Consider the following 22,731-nt stretch of genomic DNA (forward strand, 5'->3'; position numbering starts at 1 on the left):
TCATTCTAATTCATCAGCTGTTTCTTGGGAATTCTGACGTGACGTGATGAGAAAACGGCAGTTAGAAATATTGAAAGTGTCTAAACTGTTGAAGACGGTTTACTTCCAAATTAACATCAGAATGGCTGGAGAAGTTTGTGAAGCGAAGCTGAGCGGCGTCTGGAGGGCGCCGGCCTCCCGCCTCCCAAAGGCCTGCCCCAAATTCACCTGCAGTCCACCTCCATGAGTGCAGCACCGAAACATGCTCCTCTGGCACGGACTACCCAGAACGCTTCAAATCCGCACCACAGACCCAGTCCCCTTAAGATGTGGAGCTCGCACATGAATACTGAAAAGCTGCAGGGGGGAGGGGAGGGGGCACTGACCAGTGCTTCCTTTGAACAGCCTGATAAATTCTTCCTCAAAAGGCCGGTTTTAAGGCGTCTTTTAGAGGGTCTCCAGAGGGTCAACCGCTATGACACCGACAAGGTGTCCAGTTTGACAATTCCATTGGTCGCTGACATTGGGCACCTCTGTGTGGGCGGGGGCGCTCCACCTGGGGCCCCGGATCCGCTTTGCACGCGCCCTTCAAACGGTAAAAAACAGCATGACACGTGTTGAGCAGTCGCACAACAACGCAGGAAAACTCCAATCCAAAGGCTCTGGGTGGACGTGCTGCAGGACGGGTGATTGTCTCGTGGCGGTGGCGCCCTCTGCTGGACGAACCTCAGTAGAACAACAACACGGCCAGACATTGTCAGAGGGAGGATGGAGAGTGATTCAGCTCCTCTGCCCTTATACACACGCGTATACATACACAAAGTATGGATTTAATTCAAAGTCGTGTCCCTGTGTAGGCATGTATGGGTAAAGAGCTAGGTCACAGGGAGGGGGTAGTGGGTCTTGGCAGTCGGGACGCGGTGTGGGTGTGTGTGGGGGCGGGGGGGGGGGGTCTAGTTGGCCGAAGACTGGTAGCCGAGGTTTACAGTCGCACACTCATTGTCCCGCACAGCCGTGTCTCCCTTTCAGTTGGTCTGTCCCTCTTTCGCATCATTAACCTCACTGTCCCCGGCCTCTAATGTCTGTTGGACAGAGTCCCCCGCGTCTCTCTTCAACCCGCCGTCTTCAAGTACTCACACACACACACACACACACACACACTCTAGAAGGCTCTCCCCTTCTGTCTCTTCTAATCCGTCTGACAAACCCCCCCCCGCCGCCCCCTCCGGCTCTCTGAGTCTCCTCCAGACTCGAGTGCAGCAGGCGAGCGTCCTCACAAGGCAGCGGGTCCTCGTCTGGACCTTTTTTCTGGTCCAGGTATTCGGGCCTGAAGACGCACAAGAAAGACTTTTGTGTTCTCGAATCTCAGCATCAGGGGGACACAGTGACGTTTTCGCTCTTCTTACATCATTCTCCTGTAGAATTGCGGGTCGCCATGTTTCCAAATAGCCCGTCGGACGGAGGGCTTATTTTTGTTTAATTAGCAATGCTCCTAAATACTAACGAGCCCCTTTCGGTGCAGCCAAAGGGGCTCGTGCGCTTGCCGTGTAAAAATAATGCCGACATGTCAGTTCGATGACGCCCCGGTATCTGACATGTGACCCCGTTTTGGGGAGTGCCGCCCCGCCCCCCCCCGCCCGAGTCTGGCTGCTGTTCCAGCACATCCGCTGGGACCGAGCTCTTCTAAATCTCTGCTACTGGCTTAACAATTCCGGATAAATGGTTTGGAGAAGCAAAAAAAAAAAAAAAAAAAGGCCCAGAAGCTGTTCCCACTACGTCTATATTTAGAGCGTGGTGCCTGGTCCACAGCGAGTACCTCTCCCGCAGGAACCCACAGATGGACGCGCCCCGGTGGAGCTGGTTCCTGCCACTGGTCGGGTTTCTACCAGTGCAAAAAAAACACTTCCGTGGTCAGCATTGGCCTGCGCACATGAGGCAGGAATGGATTGGCAGCTGGTGGTGAGGGGGTGGGGGTGGGGGGGATTTAGGGTTGCCTGCTTCCTCTGGCGGACACTCTGTCCCAGAATCACAAATCTCTGCTGGCTCTCTTTCCTCTTTGGCTCCTACTGGCTTTTATTTCCTTTTCTCTGTTCGACCCTTTTTAAGTTTCTCTCTCTCTCTCTCTCTCTCGCTCTGTTTGACTTAAATTGCATTAGCTCTACCCGAAAAAACCTCTTGATTTGCCAAGCGGAAGGAGGGAAGCCGCAGAGGAGGCGGGTCTTGTTGACCTGAGACGACCCCAGAGGTCAGACATCTTTTTGGACTGAGACAACTATCGCGAGGCTATGGAGCTTTAATGCTTTAAAAAATAAAAAGATTTCACTGTCATCCTCAGTTAGTACAGGGTGTGCCTTTCATTTTATTCCAGTTCAAAAACAAAATGATCCACCTTTTGCATTTTGGAGTGTTGAATCTGAATAATCACTGTGATATGTACCAAACTGAATAAGCGTCTTGGTTCCGCTGGTTCTGGAAGATGTGTTTCTCACAATGAACAGAACCATTTCATTTAGGTCTCAGGTGTGACGTGTCGACCAGCGCCGCCTAATTTCTCTCTTTATGTGTCCATCCTGATGAAAGCACTGCCCTGATGATTCAGTGCGGCTGGTTCACTTTCTTTTTAAAAACTCCAATTGACATAAAGTTTTGCAGATTTTTTTTCACCACCGGCCCAACGAAATAGTTTCCACCGTCTCAAAGTCCAAGTGAGCCCACAGACTTTTTAAAGGTTGTGCTTTGAATTTGTGTTTGTCCTCTAGTGGTCATTTGCAATAAATCTGTAATTCAAATGAAGAGGAAAATGAATGAATGTAGCTTTATTTAAATACGGGCTCTGATTGCTTAAGACTCTCCGCTAAGCTGTTAAGTGGAAGTTCAAGAAGCCATAATCCTCCCTAATATCTATCTCTATTTCACATGCGATGGGAGCTTACTGCGAGTCCGTCTGATGAACTTAGTGCTTCTTCTTTTCTAGCTCCCCCCACCTTTCTGTGGACTTGCACTGTGAGCACAAACTGTGAGCTATACGTGGTTTCTCTGTCCGGCTGTGATGTCACCGCCTTTGCTTGTACGTGCCGCCGTCAAACTGTCATGCATGCGGCGGCACGCGTGTGTAAAAGTGGCAGAATGTGCAAGTGTGACAAACGACCCAAACGGCCAATCACATGAAAATGTGTGTGGCAGACGGTGGCTCCTAAAAGGGCATGGTCTTTACTATTAGATCCAAAGGAATGTAATATATTGCCCTGTTTACCTGTACGATGATCTATATTCTCGTCAACGCGCTGCACCAGACCACAAGGCTGTTAATCCACCCTGAATATGAATATGAATGCTGTGAACAATTCAGGTCTCCAATTCAATGATATGAGACCTGCTTTATTAGGATGAATCACCGTGTTGGTCGCCCATCATTCAGGGACAGCTTTGTTTGTTTGATCTGGTGGAGATGAGTGTGTGAACCACCACATCACCTTTCTTAACAGTGGCCTCACATGGAAGCATTGTAGCACATTGTATCATATTGAAATCATTCATGTTTTAGGAACAATTTTGCCGGTTTATGGCCGGTACAGAACGGTTATTGTAAGAACCTGGTCAAAGAATCACCAGCGATGGCATATGAGCCTTTTACTCCCTCTGATCCATCGCAAAGTTCATGGCACCACATAGGTTGCACACTAATCCAGATGTTTGGCAGTAACTCCACTGATTACTAACTTTGAGCCTCTTCTCTGTCTTTCCATCAGATTTGTCTTGGATCACAAACGTCACTGCACAGCCAAAGGTGAGACTTCTTTTCCATTTGTGTGTTGTCGCTCTCACTTCTTTCTCTCATTATCCACAACACAATTCTGTCTCAAAATAAACACTTGGTCGACCATCCAGTCAACAAAACACAATGAATAATTCATTGAGCCACAATCCTCATCATTTTGAGCATTAGAGAGCGGTCAAAAAGTGTTGCTTGAATGTGGTTTGGAAGTAAGCCGGGTGTAATTACCAGAGATCACCACTAGAGGTCAGCAGAGTGCTTCCCTCTGAGAGGCCTCTCATTCTGGTGAGGTAACCAAGGCAACACAAGCGCAAGAACTATTTATTTCAGCATGGTTTTACATTTCAGCATTGTACGGGTAATCTCATTTATTTGTTTGTATGAGTGTGTGTGTGTATGAGCGTGTGTGTGTGTGTGTGTGTGTGTGTGTGTGTTGCACTGACACGCCGGTCCGATGCTTTGAGAGGGGACCAGACCGGTGCAGGGTTCGACGCCGCTTCCAACCCTCTCACTCTCCTCCGCTAGTCCCCTCCCTCTTTCTCTTTTTACATTCACCCCCTCGCTGACTACTGATAGGGCGAACATGGAGTCAACGGAGGACAGAAACGGCGGGAGGAGGAGGAGGAGGAGGAGGAGGAGGAGGAGGAGGAGGAGGAGGGGGGGAGGAGGAGGGAGGAGGGATGACTTGGATACACGGGGAGGACAGATGTAGAAACAAAGAGGAGTGTGGTGGAGGCGTGTGGTCGTCCCGGGTAGCCCATGTGAGCTCCCAGCAGCTCAGGTGCACGCGTTGCTCTCTCTCGTCCGGTCTCCTTGCGGCGCCATGGCGCCTCTCACCAGCGGAGCGCACAGCCCGGGCTCCTACTACTGCCTGATCCGACGCAGGTTCAAGAGGAGGCGCAAGAAACGCTCCGAACGCAAAGGTAACCCCTCACAGGGACCGGGAGGATCAACTTTTATCTCTCATTTTTAGACAGTTTGGCCTCTCTTGTCTGGGAAAGTTTGAAGTTGCATCTTTCTTCAGCAGACTGATCTGAGATCCATGTCGTGTAGTCCAAATGCTTTGAATTGTCTTATTTTGGAGTGAGAAAAACATCTGTTTGGAGTTCTTTTGTCATAATGTCTAGACATTTGTTGTAGGAGATTGTACCGGACCGGACTATTTGCTACAAAATATATATATATATATATATATATCATTTCCATGATAAGAATTCCTTCAAAGAAAATGTGCACATTTATACATATATTTAATATAATCATCAACCATAGAAACATCAGTTCTATACATTTTATTCTGCTAATATTATTGAACATATGGATTGTATTTTAGGAGGAAACGTTTTTTTTATTATAAGACTATAAACAAAACAAATAGATTTACTCTCATGTTTACTATGTCTAATGTAACCAATCAACAACAATTATGCTGCATGTACTGTGTGTGAATGGGTCCCAACCAGTAGAACTACGCTCGTGGTAGCAGCTGAATGAAATCACAACTGTCAATCAATTCAGGAAAGACGCGCTTACAAATGAGGGTTAGAACTTGTGTTTCCGTTTTGTATTCGGTGGCCGATGGAAGCAGCAGCTCCACTGTGTGTGTGTGTGTGTGTGTGTGTGTGTGTGTTTAAAGATCCACGGAGAACTGTCTCTCCCTCCCCCTCCCGACCTTCCCAGAGGGAGACAGGTGTGTTCCTCTGGGTAATTCAAGGCGGGTGACCGGTCCCGCCGAAGCTTGCGAGCTTCTCTTCCCCCCCCCCCCCCCCCCCCGAGTCCGCTGCTCTTCTCCGGGGATTAGCCCACCCGCCAAAGTAGTAATTACTCAGGTGGCCACAGCTCACTGGCAGTATTAGCCATGTCCCCCCCCCCCCACACACACACACACACTCCTCGTCGAGCCGCGTCCATTCATCCAAGTAAATCCACACCTCTGCTGATGTTGCGTTTCTCCCTTCCCCCCCCCCCCCCCCTCCCCCCGCACTCGAGAGCCTTTCACTCAGCAAACCCACTACGTCCATCAGCATTACACACATCTGATTTCCACTCTTATCGCCTTGGGAATGAAAGTGGCACCTTATCCCTCCGCAGCGAGGGAAACGATGACTAAGCGGCCTTTGGGGGGCCGGTGTGCTGCTCCCCTCGCTGTCTCAGTCAGCTTTATTGCTCCCCCCCCCCCCCCCGCTGGAAGCCCTTGCATAGTGCTCTGGCTTTAGGGCCCATCGGGTTAGCAGCTAGCAGCTAGCCGCGGGGACGAGGTCAGGCGCTTGCTTAACACGACCCTGGTGGGCCACAGAACTCGGCCCGGCGGTGAGGTCACTGCTCGACTCGCTGGTCCTTCACAGTAGGTGCACATCAGTGTCCACGGTCAGCTGTTTGAGTTGGATTCCTTAGAAGGACTCTGCTTTAATGGCCCCACTGATCGATGGCTCCCTTCATTCAGCGCACTGGGAATGTGTGAACATTGGAACGCAGAGAGACCACCACAACAGGTGTTTCCAATCACTATGGGAGGCAGCGGGGCCGGGTGGGGGGAGTGGCTCAGGGACCTGTGCCAGGTGGAGGCATAACTGGTGGCCATCGGGGGAGAAACGTCTACAGGGAGTTAACAACGAAGCAAGCGTTCCCGATCCGCCTCCTTAACCCCACCAGAACCCATCGCTAACCAGACTACATGTGGTAGATTGCATCAGTCGGAGGGGGGGGGGGGGGTGCAGCTATGCACGTAATTAGTGCAAAACGTCACCTGACTAATCGACCTGCCGCTCAATCTCAGTTCTACCAAAATAACTAGGTCATGGCTACAAGCGGCCCAAATGGTGGAGTAGAGCCGGTGCCTCTTTGTGTGGAAAGGAGCCAGTTGAGGTGGTTTGGTAATGGTGCCCCCCTGGGTGCCTCCCGTGCACAACATTAAAAAATGTTAATTTTTTAATTTATCCTTTTTCTCTCTACCGGTTAGCATTCTTGCTTTTTTATGAGAGTGCGATATGATGGACTTCTTTGTTGGCTGATCATGTCACACAATGGGGGGAAGAAGAACACAGGATGTAATGGAAGTAATAGAAGAGAGTGTGGTACTACTGTCAAGAGGAACAATCCTGATTACAGTGTAAGGATGTAAATGTAAGGAATAAAACCGGCTCAATTCTATTCAGCTGCGTTCACGGGTCCTCGGTCAGTTTCTAAATGTTTCAGTCTGCTGCTGGAGGAGGTTTTGACTCTTCACAAACATATTACTGCTGGGCTGTGTTTGCTTTGGATGAGAATATTGATTATAAATGACATCTAACTGCTTTCATTTTCTTTCATATACATTGTCCTAATATTTTGTTGCACTGCCTTTTGATTCTCCCTTTTTTTTACACTTTTTAATAGTTATACCTAAATAAAATGTTAATTGTATTAGTTATTCCAGTATGGCTCATATTTACTCTATATATATATATATTATATATGTGGATATGGATGCTTGTATTATACGTAATTAGCATAGAGAGCACAGTGACTTTCAAATGCTGAACTTGAGCATTTCTTTCCCATTCTTGAAGGCACCTCTCAAATGTGCCAAGCCATGACACTCAGAGACGATGCTCGCCAATGGGCCGTGTATGAAATATGGAAAATGAGGGGAACAGAGGCTTTTTCTGCCGTGCCAGCAAATTCTCCAAAATGAGCTTTTGTAACTTGGAGGAGGGGGGGGGAGGAGGGGGGGTCTGCACCGTCTGGAGCTCCCACTCCATCGTCGTGGATGCAACTTTGCCTGCAACGACCGAGTTTCTGCCTCTCAGCGGTCCTTGCATCCTTCCTCCCTCCCACTGCTTCCTTTCCTCCTGTCCTCCCTCCCACTGCTTCCTTTCCTCCTGTCCTCCCTCCCACTGCTTCCTTTCCTCCTGTCCTCCCGAACCTTCTCTTATTCTCATGTTCACACGCACAAGGATCGATGCACTAAAAAAAACGATGCCTCTCACATAACGGCACGTGCGGCATCTTAACTGAGTATTCGAGGGAACCGTACGCAGACCCAAAACAAGATTTACAGCCATCCCCCCCCCCCCCCCCCCCCCCCAAAAAAAAGAGCTCAACCAGAGCGATTAAGGTTTGACAGCAGACACAATGGGAATGAAAGAGCAGACACGGCCCCATTGGTTTACCTAACGCCGGCGCTCCGTCACCACAGGAAATGAGCCGCGTCGGCCCGTCTCGGTGTAATTAGCCTTGATTAGCGCGCCGGTATTGACTGTAACAGACCGGGGGGGGGGGGGGGGGGCGGGGGGTGTGAGACCCTTCGTGGGCCGGCTTGATAGGAATCTCTTTCATGGTAACTGAACCAGCCGCTGCATCATATCTGTAATATAATAATAATAAAAATATAAATGGAGAACCGTTGTCTGCAGCACAGAGGAAAGGTTCAATTCAACCCCCCCCCCATAGAAAGAGCTCACTCACCATATAGCTTCAGCCCCCCACCCACCCCCCCCCCCCCCTGTCCATCCTCCCACATCCTCTCCCCTCCAACCACCTCTGACATCTGCTTCATCCCACCCTCTGTCAGCTCCCCACAACCTTTTTCATCCCCCCCCCCCCCCTCCCCGCGCCCCTCAACCTAGTCCCCCCCCCCCCTTTGCTGTCTGTCAACGTGAGAAAGTTCAGCTGGTGGATGACAGCATGGCAGATGCAGGCGCTCCCCGGCACGCCCACACGGAGGCATCATGGCGTCAAAGCGTCCGCGCACGCGTTGCTGTCCGTGAGCGGCGGGGAGCTGGTGCGCCTGAACGGGCCTCGCTACGTGGCAAACGCAGAGTACCCATGGGCATCCAGGCGGGGGGGGGGGACAGTGGGTTGTGTGTTAAATGGACACAGGGAGGCAAAGCAGGACCATCGCAGAGCGCCCGAGGGTCTCGAGGAACAACTGTTTGTGTGCCTTTACAAACTAGATGGAGACACAGTTCTGAGGGCTCTGTCATGTTTGGAGCCACAAGAACCGACCCAAGAGATCCTGGAAATGTACGGATCAAGGGTTGTCTTTTAATGCTTAAATTCAGCGGAATTGGCTGCTAACTCATTTGAAAAGAATGTAACTCTACCATATATGTTAAACAAATGAATTGATAAAAAATGTATTATTGTGGAAGATGTGCCATTGGCTTTTAACCCTTATAATTGTCTCTGAAAATACATAATTTACATTTACATTAATGAGCCAGTCAATTCATGTGGTTGATTCATTTATTTCTAATAAATATACTGAATTCAAAACATTTGAATGAATGTGGATGAAGTGGAAAATTAAGTTAATTAAATGTCTTTGTCAAACTAACATGAAAAATATTTTTGCCTCTAAAGCTAACCAGGTTCGGGTCGAGGGGGGGGGATGAAAATGCTTAACTCAGGTGGTTATACATACATCTACACAGCCATAAGGAATGAAGGCCAGCAGAGAAGCACCACAGGAAAAAGAAAGTGGAACCAGAGGGTATGAACTATGTTGTAGAGATACACCCGTCGTGTTAAATGCTGGGTTTGGGTTTGTGTACTAACAGAACTTCTCAGTGCGTATGTACTCGGTCTGCTGACGTCGGTGCACGCCATCACAGGGATCCGCGTCGGCATGTTTGCGTGCTGGGGGGGGGGGGGGGGATCACTATTGCTTGAGCATTGAGCACAGCAGCAGTGGTCCTGTACCATTTGGGCCTTTCACGTACTCACATTAGCAGCTTTCAAACGTACGCACACAGCCACTCGATGGCTGTGTGCGTCATAAATCACAGCTGTCACATTTTACAGCTGCCAGTGAAAAGAGGAGAGGCAGCAATCCGACAACCTCGGAAAATTGGGGGAACGCTAAAGCAGAGGTTTTTATTGTTATTGGTATTATTATTATTATTATTGATTCCAGGACCTGGGGGAGTTTAACACAAATGCTGGGACAGTAGATCAGTTTCTCCCTGGGACGAGCAGCAGCAGGAGGAGGAGGAGGAGTAACCGCACTGACCGGCCCAGCAGGTCGCGATAGGTCCATGTGAGAGGTTCATAGGATGACAGCTCGTGCATCGTGAAGAGAAACCTCACGGTTGGTAATCAGCAGGATAGTTGTAGTAGCAAAACACACCTTTTGGGGCTTGTAGGTAGACAGCCATTCTTATGTTACTCTATCCACTCCACCTTGGTTTTGTACGGTCAAAGTGTAGCTTTGTTTCTGTAAGAAAAAACAAGGATAAAAGCTTGAGTCAAATCCACTACGGTGTGCGTTTGTGGCCGCGCCGAGGTGTTCAGAACCGATTGGTGCCGCGCTTTATTCACGACTCTTGGCAATGAGCAACGAGTCGTAGCTCTAGTTTTTTGTGCCTCATACCGGGACGGACATGCAGTTAAATGATGTAAGACGTCATATTTCTACTGTATACACACATGTTTGTGTTCCGCCTGTTCCACCACACTCCAATTACCTATCTGTGTAACTAAATACGAAGGTAACGTGTAGAGCGTGTCTTCCAGCTGCAATCAACACACTTCGAGGTGTGTGCGACAGGCAGCCCGTGTTTTATTTAGTCTCGGATCCCTTTTCTCGTTCAGCCAAAGTGCCCAATTGGATGTCAGTTGCTTCCTCTTAATATGCAGAGTGGAGAGTAGCGTGTCCGTCCAGCAGCAGCAGGGCTCGCAGGGCAAATCGCTTCTGGCAGCCTTATTCACTGGTCATTAGAAGGGCCAAATTGAATAATGGAGTCTCTCTCTCTCTCTCTCTCTCTCTGTTTGAGACAGGGGGGGGGGGGGTCGTGTTGCTTGGTCAGTACTCCGTGGGGCCCCCCCCTTTACTTCGGCCCCATCAGTTCCAATCAGGCAGCGCGACAGGCAGCCCCCCCCCCTCGCCACGACCCCTCTCCATTAGGACACCGGTGCCCGTACTCCATGCATTACCTGCTCAGAGAGCGATGAGGAGGGATTCTGACTTCACAGAAACCCCCCCCCCCCCCACCCCCACCTCATTTCTATTAACATTCTTCCTCTCGCGCACCTTTCTTGAGGTAATCAGCGGACTGCCAAAGCTTTATTGGGGAAAGTAATGGGATGGTAGGGTGGCGACAGTAGCCCCCGCTTACCTAACCACATACTCAGGCAGTTAACAATGATCCCCTGATCCTCTTTAGTTGCCATTCCACCCCCCCCTCGCTCTCTTTGCTGCACCCGTTCTGGCCTTTTTACAGGAAAATCCCTGCCGTCCTTCGCTGTGATGCGGGACACGTCCATCGCATCGGACATTTTTGGAATACGAAAGGCGCGCTTTTAAGAAGTAGTGATGGTTTTCAGCGCCTGGTGCACAGATCTAATCACTATCAGCCAATGAACGATTACTAAACGACTCCCCCAAGTGCTGCAATGGAGCTGCTCCCAGTGGACAGCAAGCGTGGGCCCAGGGGCCCTGCTTAGGGTAACGTTTGCCCCATTCCACGCAGTTGGGTACGGCTTTGAAAGGCGATGTGAATACGGGGGGGGGGGGGGGGGGGGGGGGGGGGGGGCGACGGGGAATGGATTGGAGTGGTAGCGGAACCCGGTGGGCCGATCAGTCTGTGTTAGGGCCGCTGAGAGGGCTGTCTCATCGCCGCCTCTCCCACAGCGGCCATTTCCCTCGACCATTTGTCTCTGTCCGCTTCCCTTTCCTCCGTTTCCTTCCTTTCATCTCTTCCTCCCCCTCATCGTCGATTCCTCATCACAGACTCTCAGTCTCGTTCGATCTGCTTCCCCTTACTTACTCCGCTCTCGGCCACAACTCTCCTGTTTTCTTTGTTTTAGAGCTACTCCTCTGAGGATAACATTTTCTTTTTACTTCCTCACCCTCATTTAATCCGATTTGTATTCAGGGAGAATGTTACGTTCGGTTTGGTCTTCAGTTGGGAGTGACTGATGTGTCCAGAAGTAATTAACAATTCTTAGCATATTGTATTTTACAATTATCCAAGAAATAATTTGATTGAAGTCTCGCTATAACTGTAATTTGACCTGTAAAGCTGCGTCAATTTATGTTTGTCACCATTTATTTTGAATTTTGTCTTCTTTATTTTTAACAAGCTACTCATTTATTTGCAATAAAGAATGAGATCGCTGATTTAGCACGCATGAAGTTTAAAGAACAGGTTCTCCTCATTCTTTCTCCTTGTTAGAAAACCAGATGCCTACATTGCCCACAGTGCAACTCAACCTCAAACAGTTCTAATGTGAAATATGTGACATAAGGCTAATGGTGGCTAATGGAGCAGAGATCATGAGCGCGCTACGGAGGTCAGCTAAGGTCACTTCTTCTTTGTCTTAAAACTCCAGTGACATCACTTAAGGTGATGAGTGGTGTTTTATGCAGCAGCCTCTGGAGGTTCAGTTTAGTTGAGTAAACAGATTAAAATCAGAAAACAAATTGGTTTTCTGAAGCATAAGCTTCAGCATGAATACATATTGAGAACGATGAGTACATTTCAAGTAGATTTTTTTTTTTTTTTCCCTTTTACATCAAACACCAAGATGAACAAAGCACAACATAATATGTTCAACAAGGAAACCTGAACATGGTTTGTCATAAGCAAACATTTCTAATACAATTTTTAAATGGCACGACACCTTGTGCCCATCGTGTGCAGAGGGTGGATAATGTAAACTTTCTTGTGGGGGCGGGGTGCCCCCCTACATAATGGTAGCGGTAACACCGCAGGTGATGGGGAACAAACATACCTCCTACTCTCACTTGTGTACGCCACTTTCCCTTAACTTAACCGAGTGGGTTCATCCAAACATAAAATACCACAGACCACGATGGCTGCATTGTGTCAATGTATTTCACAGTGTAGCCATGATGGCTTTGTCCCTGATGGCGCTCCGTCGTCATGGTACCGAGGCGACGATCATAGCCGGCGCATGTTTGTCTGGCTGCGTCTGCAAGTGTCCACCTGTGTGTGTGTGTGTGTCCCCCCCCCCCCCCCGATGTGTGTGCGTCTGTGCCGCGGGGGTCGGCCGTCTGCCACGTGTCGGGCCATTTAGCTGCAGCCTCCTATCAGCCGCCCCCCCTCGTGGATCTGCTGCTACTGGGGGAATCATAGCTACTCACTCTGATGATTTATGACCACACCTGAAGCCAGCCGAAAGAGTGTGTGTGTGTGTGTGTGTGTGTGTGTGTGCGAGTGTGTGTGTGTGGTGGGGGGGGGGGGGGGGGGGGGGGGCTTTAAAGGAAACCAGAGATGGAACCAGCTGAATGAAAGCCTGTGATTTACTGCGCTCTGTTTGGACCCATAGCAGGGCTGGTTTTATAGTGGGTTACAAACAGGAGCGCTGCTGTGTGTTCCGCGGGGGGGGGGGGGCATTGTTTGTCAGCCAGCCTTTTAAGACATGGCCCCCTCCCTCTTTCCATGAACCTTGACTGTGCCAGCCTTCTGGAATCCAATCTCCCTCTGAAAGCCATCAAATAAAAAATCCCCATTGATACACTGTGCCTCTGCCTCTCCACCCCCCCCCCCCCCCCTCGCCATCAGCGCGCCATGATGATGGAAGACTGAACCCCCCCCTCCCCCCCCCCGCCCGTCCACACAGCCACAGCCCCGCACTTCTCTGTTCGTCTGTTCCGTCTTTACGTTAAACCTCCCGTCGACGCTTCTCAATCACTGATGGGAGGTCAAAGGTTATGTTGAAGTTGACGGGTCAGTTGAGAGGAGAGATGTTCTCCTCTGTTGTTCAAGGTTTGAAGCTTTGACGGCGGCCGGCACGCTCCAAGTGTTTGATTAAAGCATTTTCACCTTTTGTTATTGTCCGTAAATTAGCTTCTGTCCTCGTAGCTCTAATGTAAAGCTCTCCCCCAGGTAAGTAAGGATAGTCTAGTAAATATCAGGTGTATTTCAATTAGGATATCATACTGGATTTAACAGGTTTTTGGTTTATTATGAAATATTTAGAATGAAATAAATGTCATTGTGTCTGAATGGTAAATATATTTCCTCTCTGTCTTGATGAATAAATATGAAAGAAAAATAAGCAACCGACTAATTATGAATGGGAAAAACCTGCCGTGTTCAAGGACCTTTTTCATTTAAATCAGAAACTAGCAGGAACAAAGACTGAATACATGAATTGGTCAAGTGATTGAACTTAAATTAAAAGTGGTATTTTCTTTCACGGTGGGGGCTTTTCAAAGTGAGGTTTCCAAAGTAAAAGAAAAATCTGTTATCGTGTTCATTTTGTCCTGAATGAGACATGCTTTTCTTTTAGATCTTTGTTGTTCATTCAAAGCTTTCATTCTGTGATTCTTCTCTCTTTCTTCATTAGATTTTACATCTCCGGTTATCCTTGAATACGACAAACCTGCTGGGTGCTTTCAGTGTGTTTGACTTTACCGAGGTGTTTGGTTCTTTGCTTTTACACATCAATTATTGTGCATCTAAGTGAGGCATTAATCAACCATTAAAACACTCCAAAGGCCGATGGTTATGTGTTAAAAACCAATTGGGGAGCAGGAATATCATCGAGACCAGGATGTGCATGGATGTATTTGTGCTCTGCTTTCCCCTGTCTGTTGTGACAGGAGCACCATCAAAAGGGGGGGGGGGGGGTCTGCTGTTAACGTACTTTGGAGACAGGAGTAGATTTGTAAGTGGGACAAGCATCAAGGGCTGTTATTGGCAAGAAGAGCCTATAATGAATAGAGTCATTTCACCTTTTACATCCCAAGCAACGTGGACCCGATGCTGACTGGCCACTAAATAAAAAAGGCAAAATGTAGAAAGAGAGCTTGAATGAAAAGCAAAGAGAAAGAGTTTTAGAGGGACACACAATGAAAGCGACCCACCTAGTGAGGACAGGTCCATGTCCCAAGCGCTTTAAGATCCGTCCCTTTCCAGTGAAAGGTCAGGTAGATGAATCACAGGCTGCATCCCAAATAGTGGAAGGTTAGGATAAATAAATGAATCTTCATTAAATAATTGCCTGGTTTATTTGCTGTGCAGGAGTTGACTGTAGCGAGGAGGAATTAGAATATTTAGATCGTTGCACAGAGAATTCCAATTCATTCCAATTCATTCCAATCGTAGCATCGACAGCTCAGACCAGGTCCATACTGAGTAGCTGTAACAGTACCTGCTTTGGCTTTACCGGATCACTGCTGGTCTTCTGTTTCACCTTCACACAGGGAGCCGTGGCTTTATCTTCTATCTTTATCTTCTTAACCTGTTTTTTTGTTGCTGAACTAGTTTGAAATCCTGGATCTATCCTCCAAACTCACATCGTAGACCCTGTGTGCTGATGCCGCCTTTTTTATTTTCCCTTGAACTACAGCAGATTTCTTGGAGGAGTGCAGTTGGTGACCGTGTGGGCTCGGTGGCACCGGCCCATTGGTTCTGTAGCAGTCGGAGAGAAGAATATTGCCTTAATGCCGCTAATGAATTGCTACTAACTCGATATGCACTCACCGTCCACTTCATTAGGTCCACCTTGCCAGTAAAAGGTCGGACCCTCTTTTTGCCTTCAGAACTGCCTTAATTCTTTTTAACAAGGTGTTGGAAACATGCCTCACAGATATGGGTCCACATTGTTGCTGCAGATATGTTGGCTGCACATTTATGACGAGAATCTCCTGCACCCAAAGGTGCTTTATTGGATTGAGATGTGGTGAGTGTGGAGGCCATTGGAGTACAGTCTGTGATGGGCTGATTTGAACGGGTCTACCTGATGTAGTGGCCCATTTGGTTGCAGAAGGCTACTTCTGCGTTGCGTTTGAGGTTTACGTCACTTCTCAAAGGTCAGCCCTCCATGCGAGGAGGATCATTTCATTATTTAGGCCCCTGCCTCTCTAATGTTGTAGTTTTTTTCTTTTCTCTTATGGTCAGAAGTTGGTGTGAATTGATTTTGATGAACCGGACTTCATTCTCTAGCCTTCGGAGGTTTGAACCCCACCGCCTGCCAAGGGCAGATCTTTCCATCGCTTTCTGTTTCAGAAGAGATAATGATTCACTTTTACCTGAATCAGATTGCATTTTTCCATTCGTCTCGTCCTCCATTCTTCCCTCACCTTTACTTCCCCATCCCTCCCTCCACGTTGGCGATAGTCTATCGCCCCGTCACAGCAGAGGAGAGGAATGAGGTAAATCAAAACCGCCTTATTTCCCCTCAGTCCCTCTCAGTGTGCCAGATTGAATTTGAGGTTTTTCATCTTCTTTCTCTTCTCCCCGCCTCCCACTCAGTATCACCTGAAACAAAGCCGCCTCACAACTGGATGACGCAGCGCCCTAATTCCACTGGTCTGGTTGCGTTTGCTCTGAAAAACATTTTACCAACATCGAGCATGCAAAGGTCCAATTTGCTTTTGCAGACATTTAATGTCCAAAATGGGCTGGATTCTGCTCACTGTCTCAATGTGATGTGATGTAGTGCAGGAGCTGCGAGGAGAGCGCAACCCTCAGTTATCATTTCCCACCAATAGGTTTGTCTCCGACGCTCCTCTGTAGAATATCAGCATGTATCGAAAAAAAAAGCATATGCTTACATCAGCTAAAAACAAAACCGCATCCATTGAGACCCACTCGGCACAGTTTTCCCACAGCATCGGAATGCACCGATTTTCTCATTTTGTGTGATTTTAATCGAGAGCAATTGATCACTTCATCGCTCCATCCATGAAGTTAGTCATTTTCTGACTGCGTAGGCGTTAACCTCCAGATGTCCTGCTGGAGACACACGCACACTCTCCCCGCTGATTGCACCTGATTTCAGGGAATAGTCGGCGATGTACGAGCATGGCGGCCTCCTCCTAAGAATCGAAAGTGACAGGCTCCTCGGCGCCGCGCGCTGATCAGGCCGCACGGCAGTGTGCGTTGGGGGGAGCGGGAGGGAGGGAGGGAGGGAGGAAGAGGTCGTGTGCGGGTAAAAGGCACCGAACATTCAGTCTTTTACCCTCTGCTGAATGTAATGATTTTCTATACACGTGGGTCCAAGACCAATTCGACTTATTAAAACCTTAAATCGCCGATATGTCGAACCCAATAGCGTTGCAACGTGTTAAGTATCTGGTCCTGGTGGTCTCGGGGGTGGGGGGGGGGGTCGCCTGGCTTCTGCTACCTGAGAAAAATGACTCTTCCACTCTGTTGTACCCACTCCCCTCACCCCACCTTTTCATTTTCAATTATGGGTCGGAATATGAATCTTTAATAGGGTGATAATTGTGCTAGCATATTTGCTGTCACCCACCATTAGCCCAGATTAATTAGCCCATTTGGTTTAGCTTAAGAAAGTGTCTGGCTGAGGAATGAGCCCAGCGGTGGAAGACGAGAGAGAAACCAGCACATTCTGCTCTGTATTTCTCCTGCGCCCTTCCTCCCTTTTGCTCTCTGACGCTTTAACGTTGTCTTTCTCTCATGGAAAGGACGCGATTTGTTTCCTTCTTCTTTCGATGTCGCGCGACCATTTTTAAGTGGCTGGTTTGGGAGAGCGATGGAGCAAGTCATGCAGTTGAAGCTTTCTTACAACGATTAATTCTGTCATTAATCATTTACTTTTAGCCAGTAATGCAACTTTTCCTTGGACGAGTATTAATAGATCAATAGATTGGTGACCAGCAGGCGGAAATAGAACGAATTTCATGGTTGACACAAATCATCAATTTGTTATTTCCCTACCAACCCAAAAGACTTTAGCTGATGTTGCACATTTTGTGTTGGCAGATGTGCAACATCAGCACAAGGTCTTTTAAGGTATTCTTTAGGTATGTGGGTATATTTGATTATTTTAAGTTTTATGATAATTCTATGGATAAGAAAAAAGTTATTTAAAAGTGGTTAATTGCAATATCATGTTAATATATGGACATTATACGGGTAGCATTGTGACTGAGTGGGGCTCAGATCTCCTACAAGCACTTCTTAAGTAGGTTTTGAAGTAAATAAGGTACAACTTTTTGCTAATATTGTATGTTGACCTCTTTCACTGTTTTTATCCTGTTTTAGTTTCCCAACAGTGTACAAGTTGACATTCCTGTCCTCCATTCATTGTTGACTTAAATCATGTCAAACGTAGACCAAATGCTTTTTTTTTTTCTTTCCTTCAATGGGCCACTCCTTTGCTGCTTTGGATCCGTCCGTGCTCATCGGAACCGGCTCAAAGGAGCTGTGGCCCAAAATGAAGGGAAGACACAAACTCCTATAGCGTTGGTTGTCTGTGTGTAAAAAAAAAAGAAAAGAAGATCACAAGAAATCATTTGATTCTGTTAGCGGGAAAAAAATGGCTTAATTGAGCTTCAATGGCGCTCTCCACCTTTGGGATTGTGTGTGTGTGTGTGTGTGTGTGTGTGTATGTGTGCACCTGTGCCAGTGGAGTAACTTGGCCATGTCACTCGCTGTATATCTCCCAGGAGGCAGTGGGAAATGAGGTCTAATCGGAGGGATATTAAAGTCACAATAGACTGCTCCTGCTATTAAGGCCTGTCAGCCCTGGCCTCCTCCCTCACCTTGATATCTCTCAGCCTCTGAATATTTATACGCCTGAATCACGGACACCTCGCAGGGCGCAATATGTGCATTCCTTTGTGTGTGTGTGTGTGTGTGTCTGCGGGCTGGAGCATTAGAGGAATTGAAGGCCGCTGTATCCACTCGAGGTCTCTGAATGTGTTGCTGCGACCCTGCTCACGCAGTCCACCTTGGTGTCCTCTGATCCCCAGGTGCAGCGGGGGCGAGGCAGCTCTCGGGTCCCAACAAACCCGCCGCCATGGATGTGGATGAGGAGGAGAATATGAGTGAGTCGACTCCCCATTTCTGTTTCTCCCTTTCCGTCCCTCCGTCCGTCTCCCTGTGTGCTTCCAGATGTCTGTGTTCATGTCTCCCTGCTGTCTGTCCAGCATGTCTTCCCTCGAGTGTCTTCGTTGACACTGTGGAATCGGTGTGAACGCATTTCGCTCCCCACATTAAGTAACATATCTGTTACATGCCTAATCCCGCTCATCCACATCAGCGTGATGGAAGCCATCATTTGTCCTGACCGACTCACAGAGCAGTGCGGAGACTAATCATTACGTCTGAGAAGCCTCAGGTCATGTAACCGATTGCCTCCTCTCCGGCTCCCCGGGAGTTAATTGGAGAGCCTCTGAAGGCTCGGAGGGGCGGGATGGAGTGCGTCTCCTCACCTGCAATACAAACGGACCGCTTCATTTGAGGCAGCCACACTCGGTGTCTTTGCTCTGTGGTCATCTTTCTTACACTTCTGCTGCCAGTCCAAAATATACATTTAAAGATAAAACGTGTGAGACGCTTTGACTTTTGTGTGACAAATCCTTTCAAATCAAAAGCCCTTTCGAACGAGTGGCATTTCAAAGTGAGCTGCAGTGTTTGGTCCATGCAGCCCTCACGGGGAGTTTTACCCGACAAATCCAGCAACATGGGACTTTTTTTCTTTGCGTGACCAACGGATGCTGATTACACATGACGCTGGCATGAGGACCCAAAGCGCATGCGTGTGCCATAACTCGTTGCATGGTGTCGTTCCTGCTGCTCCATGGTCGTCCTCTGATCGGATTCTCTTCTTATTGGATGAGGGCTGTGGGATGAGTTTAAATGTGATGGATGATGCAAATGAAAGCGAGAGAGAGAGAGCTCCAGTTTGTTCTTTTTTGTGTGGTTATCAGTCTGTCTGTGTGCAGCGTGCCACACGTTTTCTCTTTGCAAGTAGACCTTTTGGATTGGCTTTTTGTTGTCAACACTAAAAAGATCACCACGGGAGGTATTGACAGTATTCAAGCATATCATGCATTAAACTCAATGGAAATTTCCAGTAGCCGAGAGCTTCATGTGAGAAACATAACAAGCAACAGCACTACATGCCGCGTTGTTTTAAAACAATTCATTTGGAGGGTTGTGAAGTTGTTAAAAGGCTTCAGCTGGCCAACACGCACATTTCACCTGTCACCGTATAGATGGGTGGTAGTTTGTGCCTGGGCTGCGATGCTGTCCCTCCCCTTCCTCTTGTTTATTTGCAAAACCATCATTTGCTTGTACACACACGGCAAAAACACAACGCATGGTTTCTGTGCAGATATTGCTCGTAAATTGAAGGATATGCAGGATGTGTTCTTGCTCTTTGGAAAAATGTCTTTTTTGTTTGTTTTGTTGCCTTTTTTGAAATGTCAGTGGCATTATGCAGATGGTAACGGCATGTCTGTGCACTTTGCAACCCTAAAACACTGTTTTCTCTGACAAGCTCCATGGGGGGGATCTCAGAGGCGCAGGGTCTTATGAATGGCACCTCATTAGAAACTGATTTTGAATTCAGAGTTTCCTTTTCCAAATCTTATGAAAAACAGGCACACAGCATTTGAACCTCTCATCAGTGTCACAAGTCAAGACTTTAGGATCCTGCAGTAGGTGGAGTCTCCTCCTTCCGCCTCTTTGATGCATCCTCCCGTTTGCCTGGTCCTCAGCTCCTCCCCCTGCACTCTTCCCCCTGCACCCCCTCAACCCAACCTGCAATCCCACTCATGCACACTGCGGCCTCTCTCTCTCCTGAGCACCGCAAGGAGTAACCTAGCAAGCCTTTGCTGAAGGATGTTATAAATGAAAATTTTTGCCAATATTCCATCCACTTTGCTAACTGGATACAGTGATATGTGTTCCCCAGTAGGGTGTAGTTCACTTAAAATGTAACTTATTCCTCTGTTAAGCACTCGAGCAATTAAGAATTTATAGTGTGTGTGTGTGTGTGTGTGTGTGTGCACACCGTGCAGCCTGACAAAAGTACAGTAGTTAAATGTGTCTCCTACTTTACCCTGACCATCAGAAGCCTTTATAACTATAACTTCAAGAGGTTCATTGAAAATAAAATACCAAATATAGTCCAAAAAATGGCCCTACTGTTCTGAATGTTCTAACTCTAATATGTTGACGTATCTGAATGTACTATTTGTAGTTACATCGATAGTCTGAAGGTTGTTCAATCAAATTAAAAGACAGCTTCTCTTGCTTTGATAACGGAACACAAATCATTGGTTCAGTTCCAAAGAGTGATAAAGGAATCTATAAATTTTGCATTTACAAGATCCTGCAACGAAGGCGCTGTAAGTTACTCTTTCTGGGCACCACAGGTTCGAGCAGCACCGATGTTAAGGAAAACAGAAACCTGGACAACGTGTCCTGCAAGGACGGGTTGGGAGTGGCTGAGCAGCTCCCCAATGGAAGCGGCCTGGGCAGTCGAAAGCGCCCCCTAGAGGAGGGAAGCAATGGCCACACGCACTCCAAGTTCCGCGCCAAGAAGCGCAAGAAAACGCCGGGCCCGGTCCTGCCCAAGAACGCCCTGATGCAGCTGAACGAGATCAAACCGGGCCTCCAGTACAAACTGCTCTCCCAGACGGGGCCGGTGCACGCGCCCGTCTTCGTCATGACCGTGGAGGTCAACGGGCAGATGTTCGAGGGCATGGGCCCGACCAAGAAGAAGGCCAAGCTGAACGCGGCGGAGAAGGCGCTGCGCTCCTTCGTGCAGTTCCCCAACGCCTCGGAGGCGCACCTGGCCATGGGCCGGACGCTGACGGTCAACACGGACTTCACGTCCGACCAGGCGGACTTCCCGGACATGCTCTTCAACGGCTTCGAGACCCCGGCCGCGCCCGAGGAACCCTTCTATCTGGGCTCCAACGGCAGCGGCTCCCTAAGCTCCCTGGGGGAGTACCCGCTGCCCGCGCCGCCCGGCAGCAGCCTGGCGCAGGCCCCGCTGCCCCCCCCGTCGACGTTCAGCTCGCCGTCCAGCGGCAAGAACCCGGTCATGATCCTCAACGAGCTCAGGCCGGGCCTCAAATATGACTTTGTCTCGGAGAGCGGCGAGAGTCACGCCAAGAACTTTGTGATGTCGGTAACGGTGGACGCACAGACGTTTGAGGGCTCAGGGCGCAACAAGAAGCTGGCCAAGGCCCGGGCGGCGCAGGCGGCGCTCTCGGCTCTCTTCAACATGCAGCTCGACCAGACGCCGTCCCGGCAACCCATCCCGAGCGAGGGCCTGCAGCTACACCTGCCCCAGGTAACGTGTTCCTTTCTCTCCGTATAGCCACATGTGCAGAGAGTCTCACTCAATCCAAAAAAGCAACCGGAGTGTAGTCCCACGAAGTTCATCCATGGGAACCACACCCTCCATCACATGGTGTCATCCAGTGCATGGAAACAGGTCTGCTTGGCCTTCAGCTTAATGATGAGATGGGGTTTTAAAAAAAATAAAAGCAGGGTGGTGTAAAGCCAGGACTAAACCAGAAGACGTCGTTTAACCTCCCTCGCCTCGGGTGTGCAGGGATAAAGGGGGGGGGGGGCCGGGTGGACGTTTCATGCGACTCTAGAGGTGACTGAGACAACAAGGTAATCCCCACAACACACTGTGGACAGTCAGGGCCCCCCCCCCCCCCCCCAAGCCCCGCTGGTCCCCTGTACTCCTTCTCTCCACTTTTCAACAGATTTATTTGAGGAGAACCCCGTTTTAACGATTGAGCCCCCACTAATTGCTCTATTAATTCCCTGTCGCTCCGTATTGAACAGGAACTAATGGGGACAAATGGTCCGAGTCCCCAAGAGCACATGTTTAGTATTTCTGTAGTTTGGGACGCTCAAAACATTAAACACATTAAAAAAATGCATTTCGACATAAATGTACGAAAATAAGCATCTATTATGTCCATCATTTTTGGACCATGTTTTTTTCTCTGCGTCTTGGTCCCCCCCGCCTTTTCGGGGGCAGACATTAACTCTGCTTCTCACACTATGGACGACCTTGGCGCTGGAGTCAAATGATCCGGCTACGAGTGGCTGACTCCAAAGTATCAGGGAAGTAATATTGGAATAATCTCTCTCAGTCGTGGTCATCCAGCCGTCGTCTCTCCTCTTGCTTGTCGTCATTTTATCCCATTAGCAACGAGAGGAGGGGGAGGAGGAGGAGGAGGAGGAGGAGGAGGAGGAGGAGGGGGGGGCTGCCCAAAGAACTAAAGACGCCTGAAGTTC

The 22,731-nt window shown here is 48.6% G+C and overlaps 1 protein-coding gene across 3 annotated transcripts in view; it reads left to right on the plus strand.

Moving 5' to 3' along the window:
- adarb1b (adenosine deaminase RNA specific B1b) overlaps positions 1–22,731 on the plus strand; it is a 75,478-nt gene that overhangs the window by 42,658 nt on the left and 10,089 nt on the right. For 2 of the 3 annotated variants that reach the window (XM_037487730.2, XM_037487731.2), the window contains 3 exons: positions 3,729–3,766; positions 18,429–18,503; positions 20,841–21,766. In XM_037487730.2, the coding sequence (XP_037343627.1) occupies positions 18,476–18,503; positions 20,841–21,766 (954 nt within the window). In that variant the 5' untranslated portion in view covers positions 3,729–3,766; positions 18,429–18,475. Of the gene's footprint in view, positions 1–3,728; positions 3,767–4,439; positions 4,678–18,428; positions 18,504–20,840; positions 21,767–22,731 lie in introns of those variants that run through there. The other variant, XM_037487729.2, reaches the window with a different exon arrangement.

The sequence above is a fragment of the Pungitius pungitius genome, chromosome 10 (genome assembly GCF_949316345.1).
Source record: "Pungitius pungitius chromosome 10, fPunPun2.1, whole genome shotgun sequence".
Lineage (NCBI taxonomy): Eukaryota > Metazoa > Chordata > Actinopteri > Perciformes > Gasterosteidae > Pungitius > Pungitius pungitius.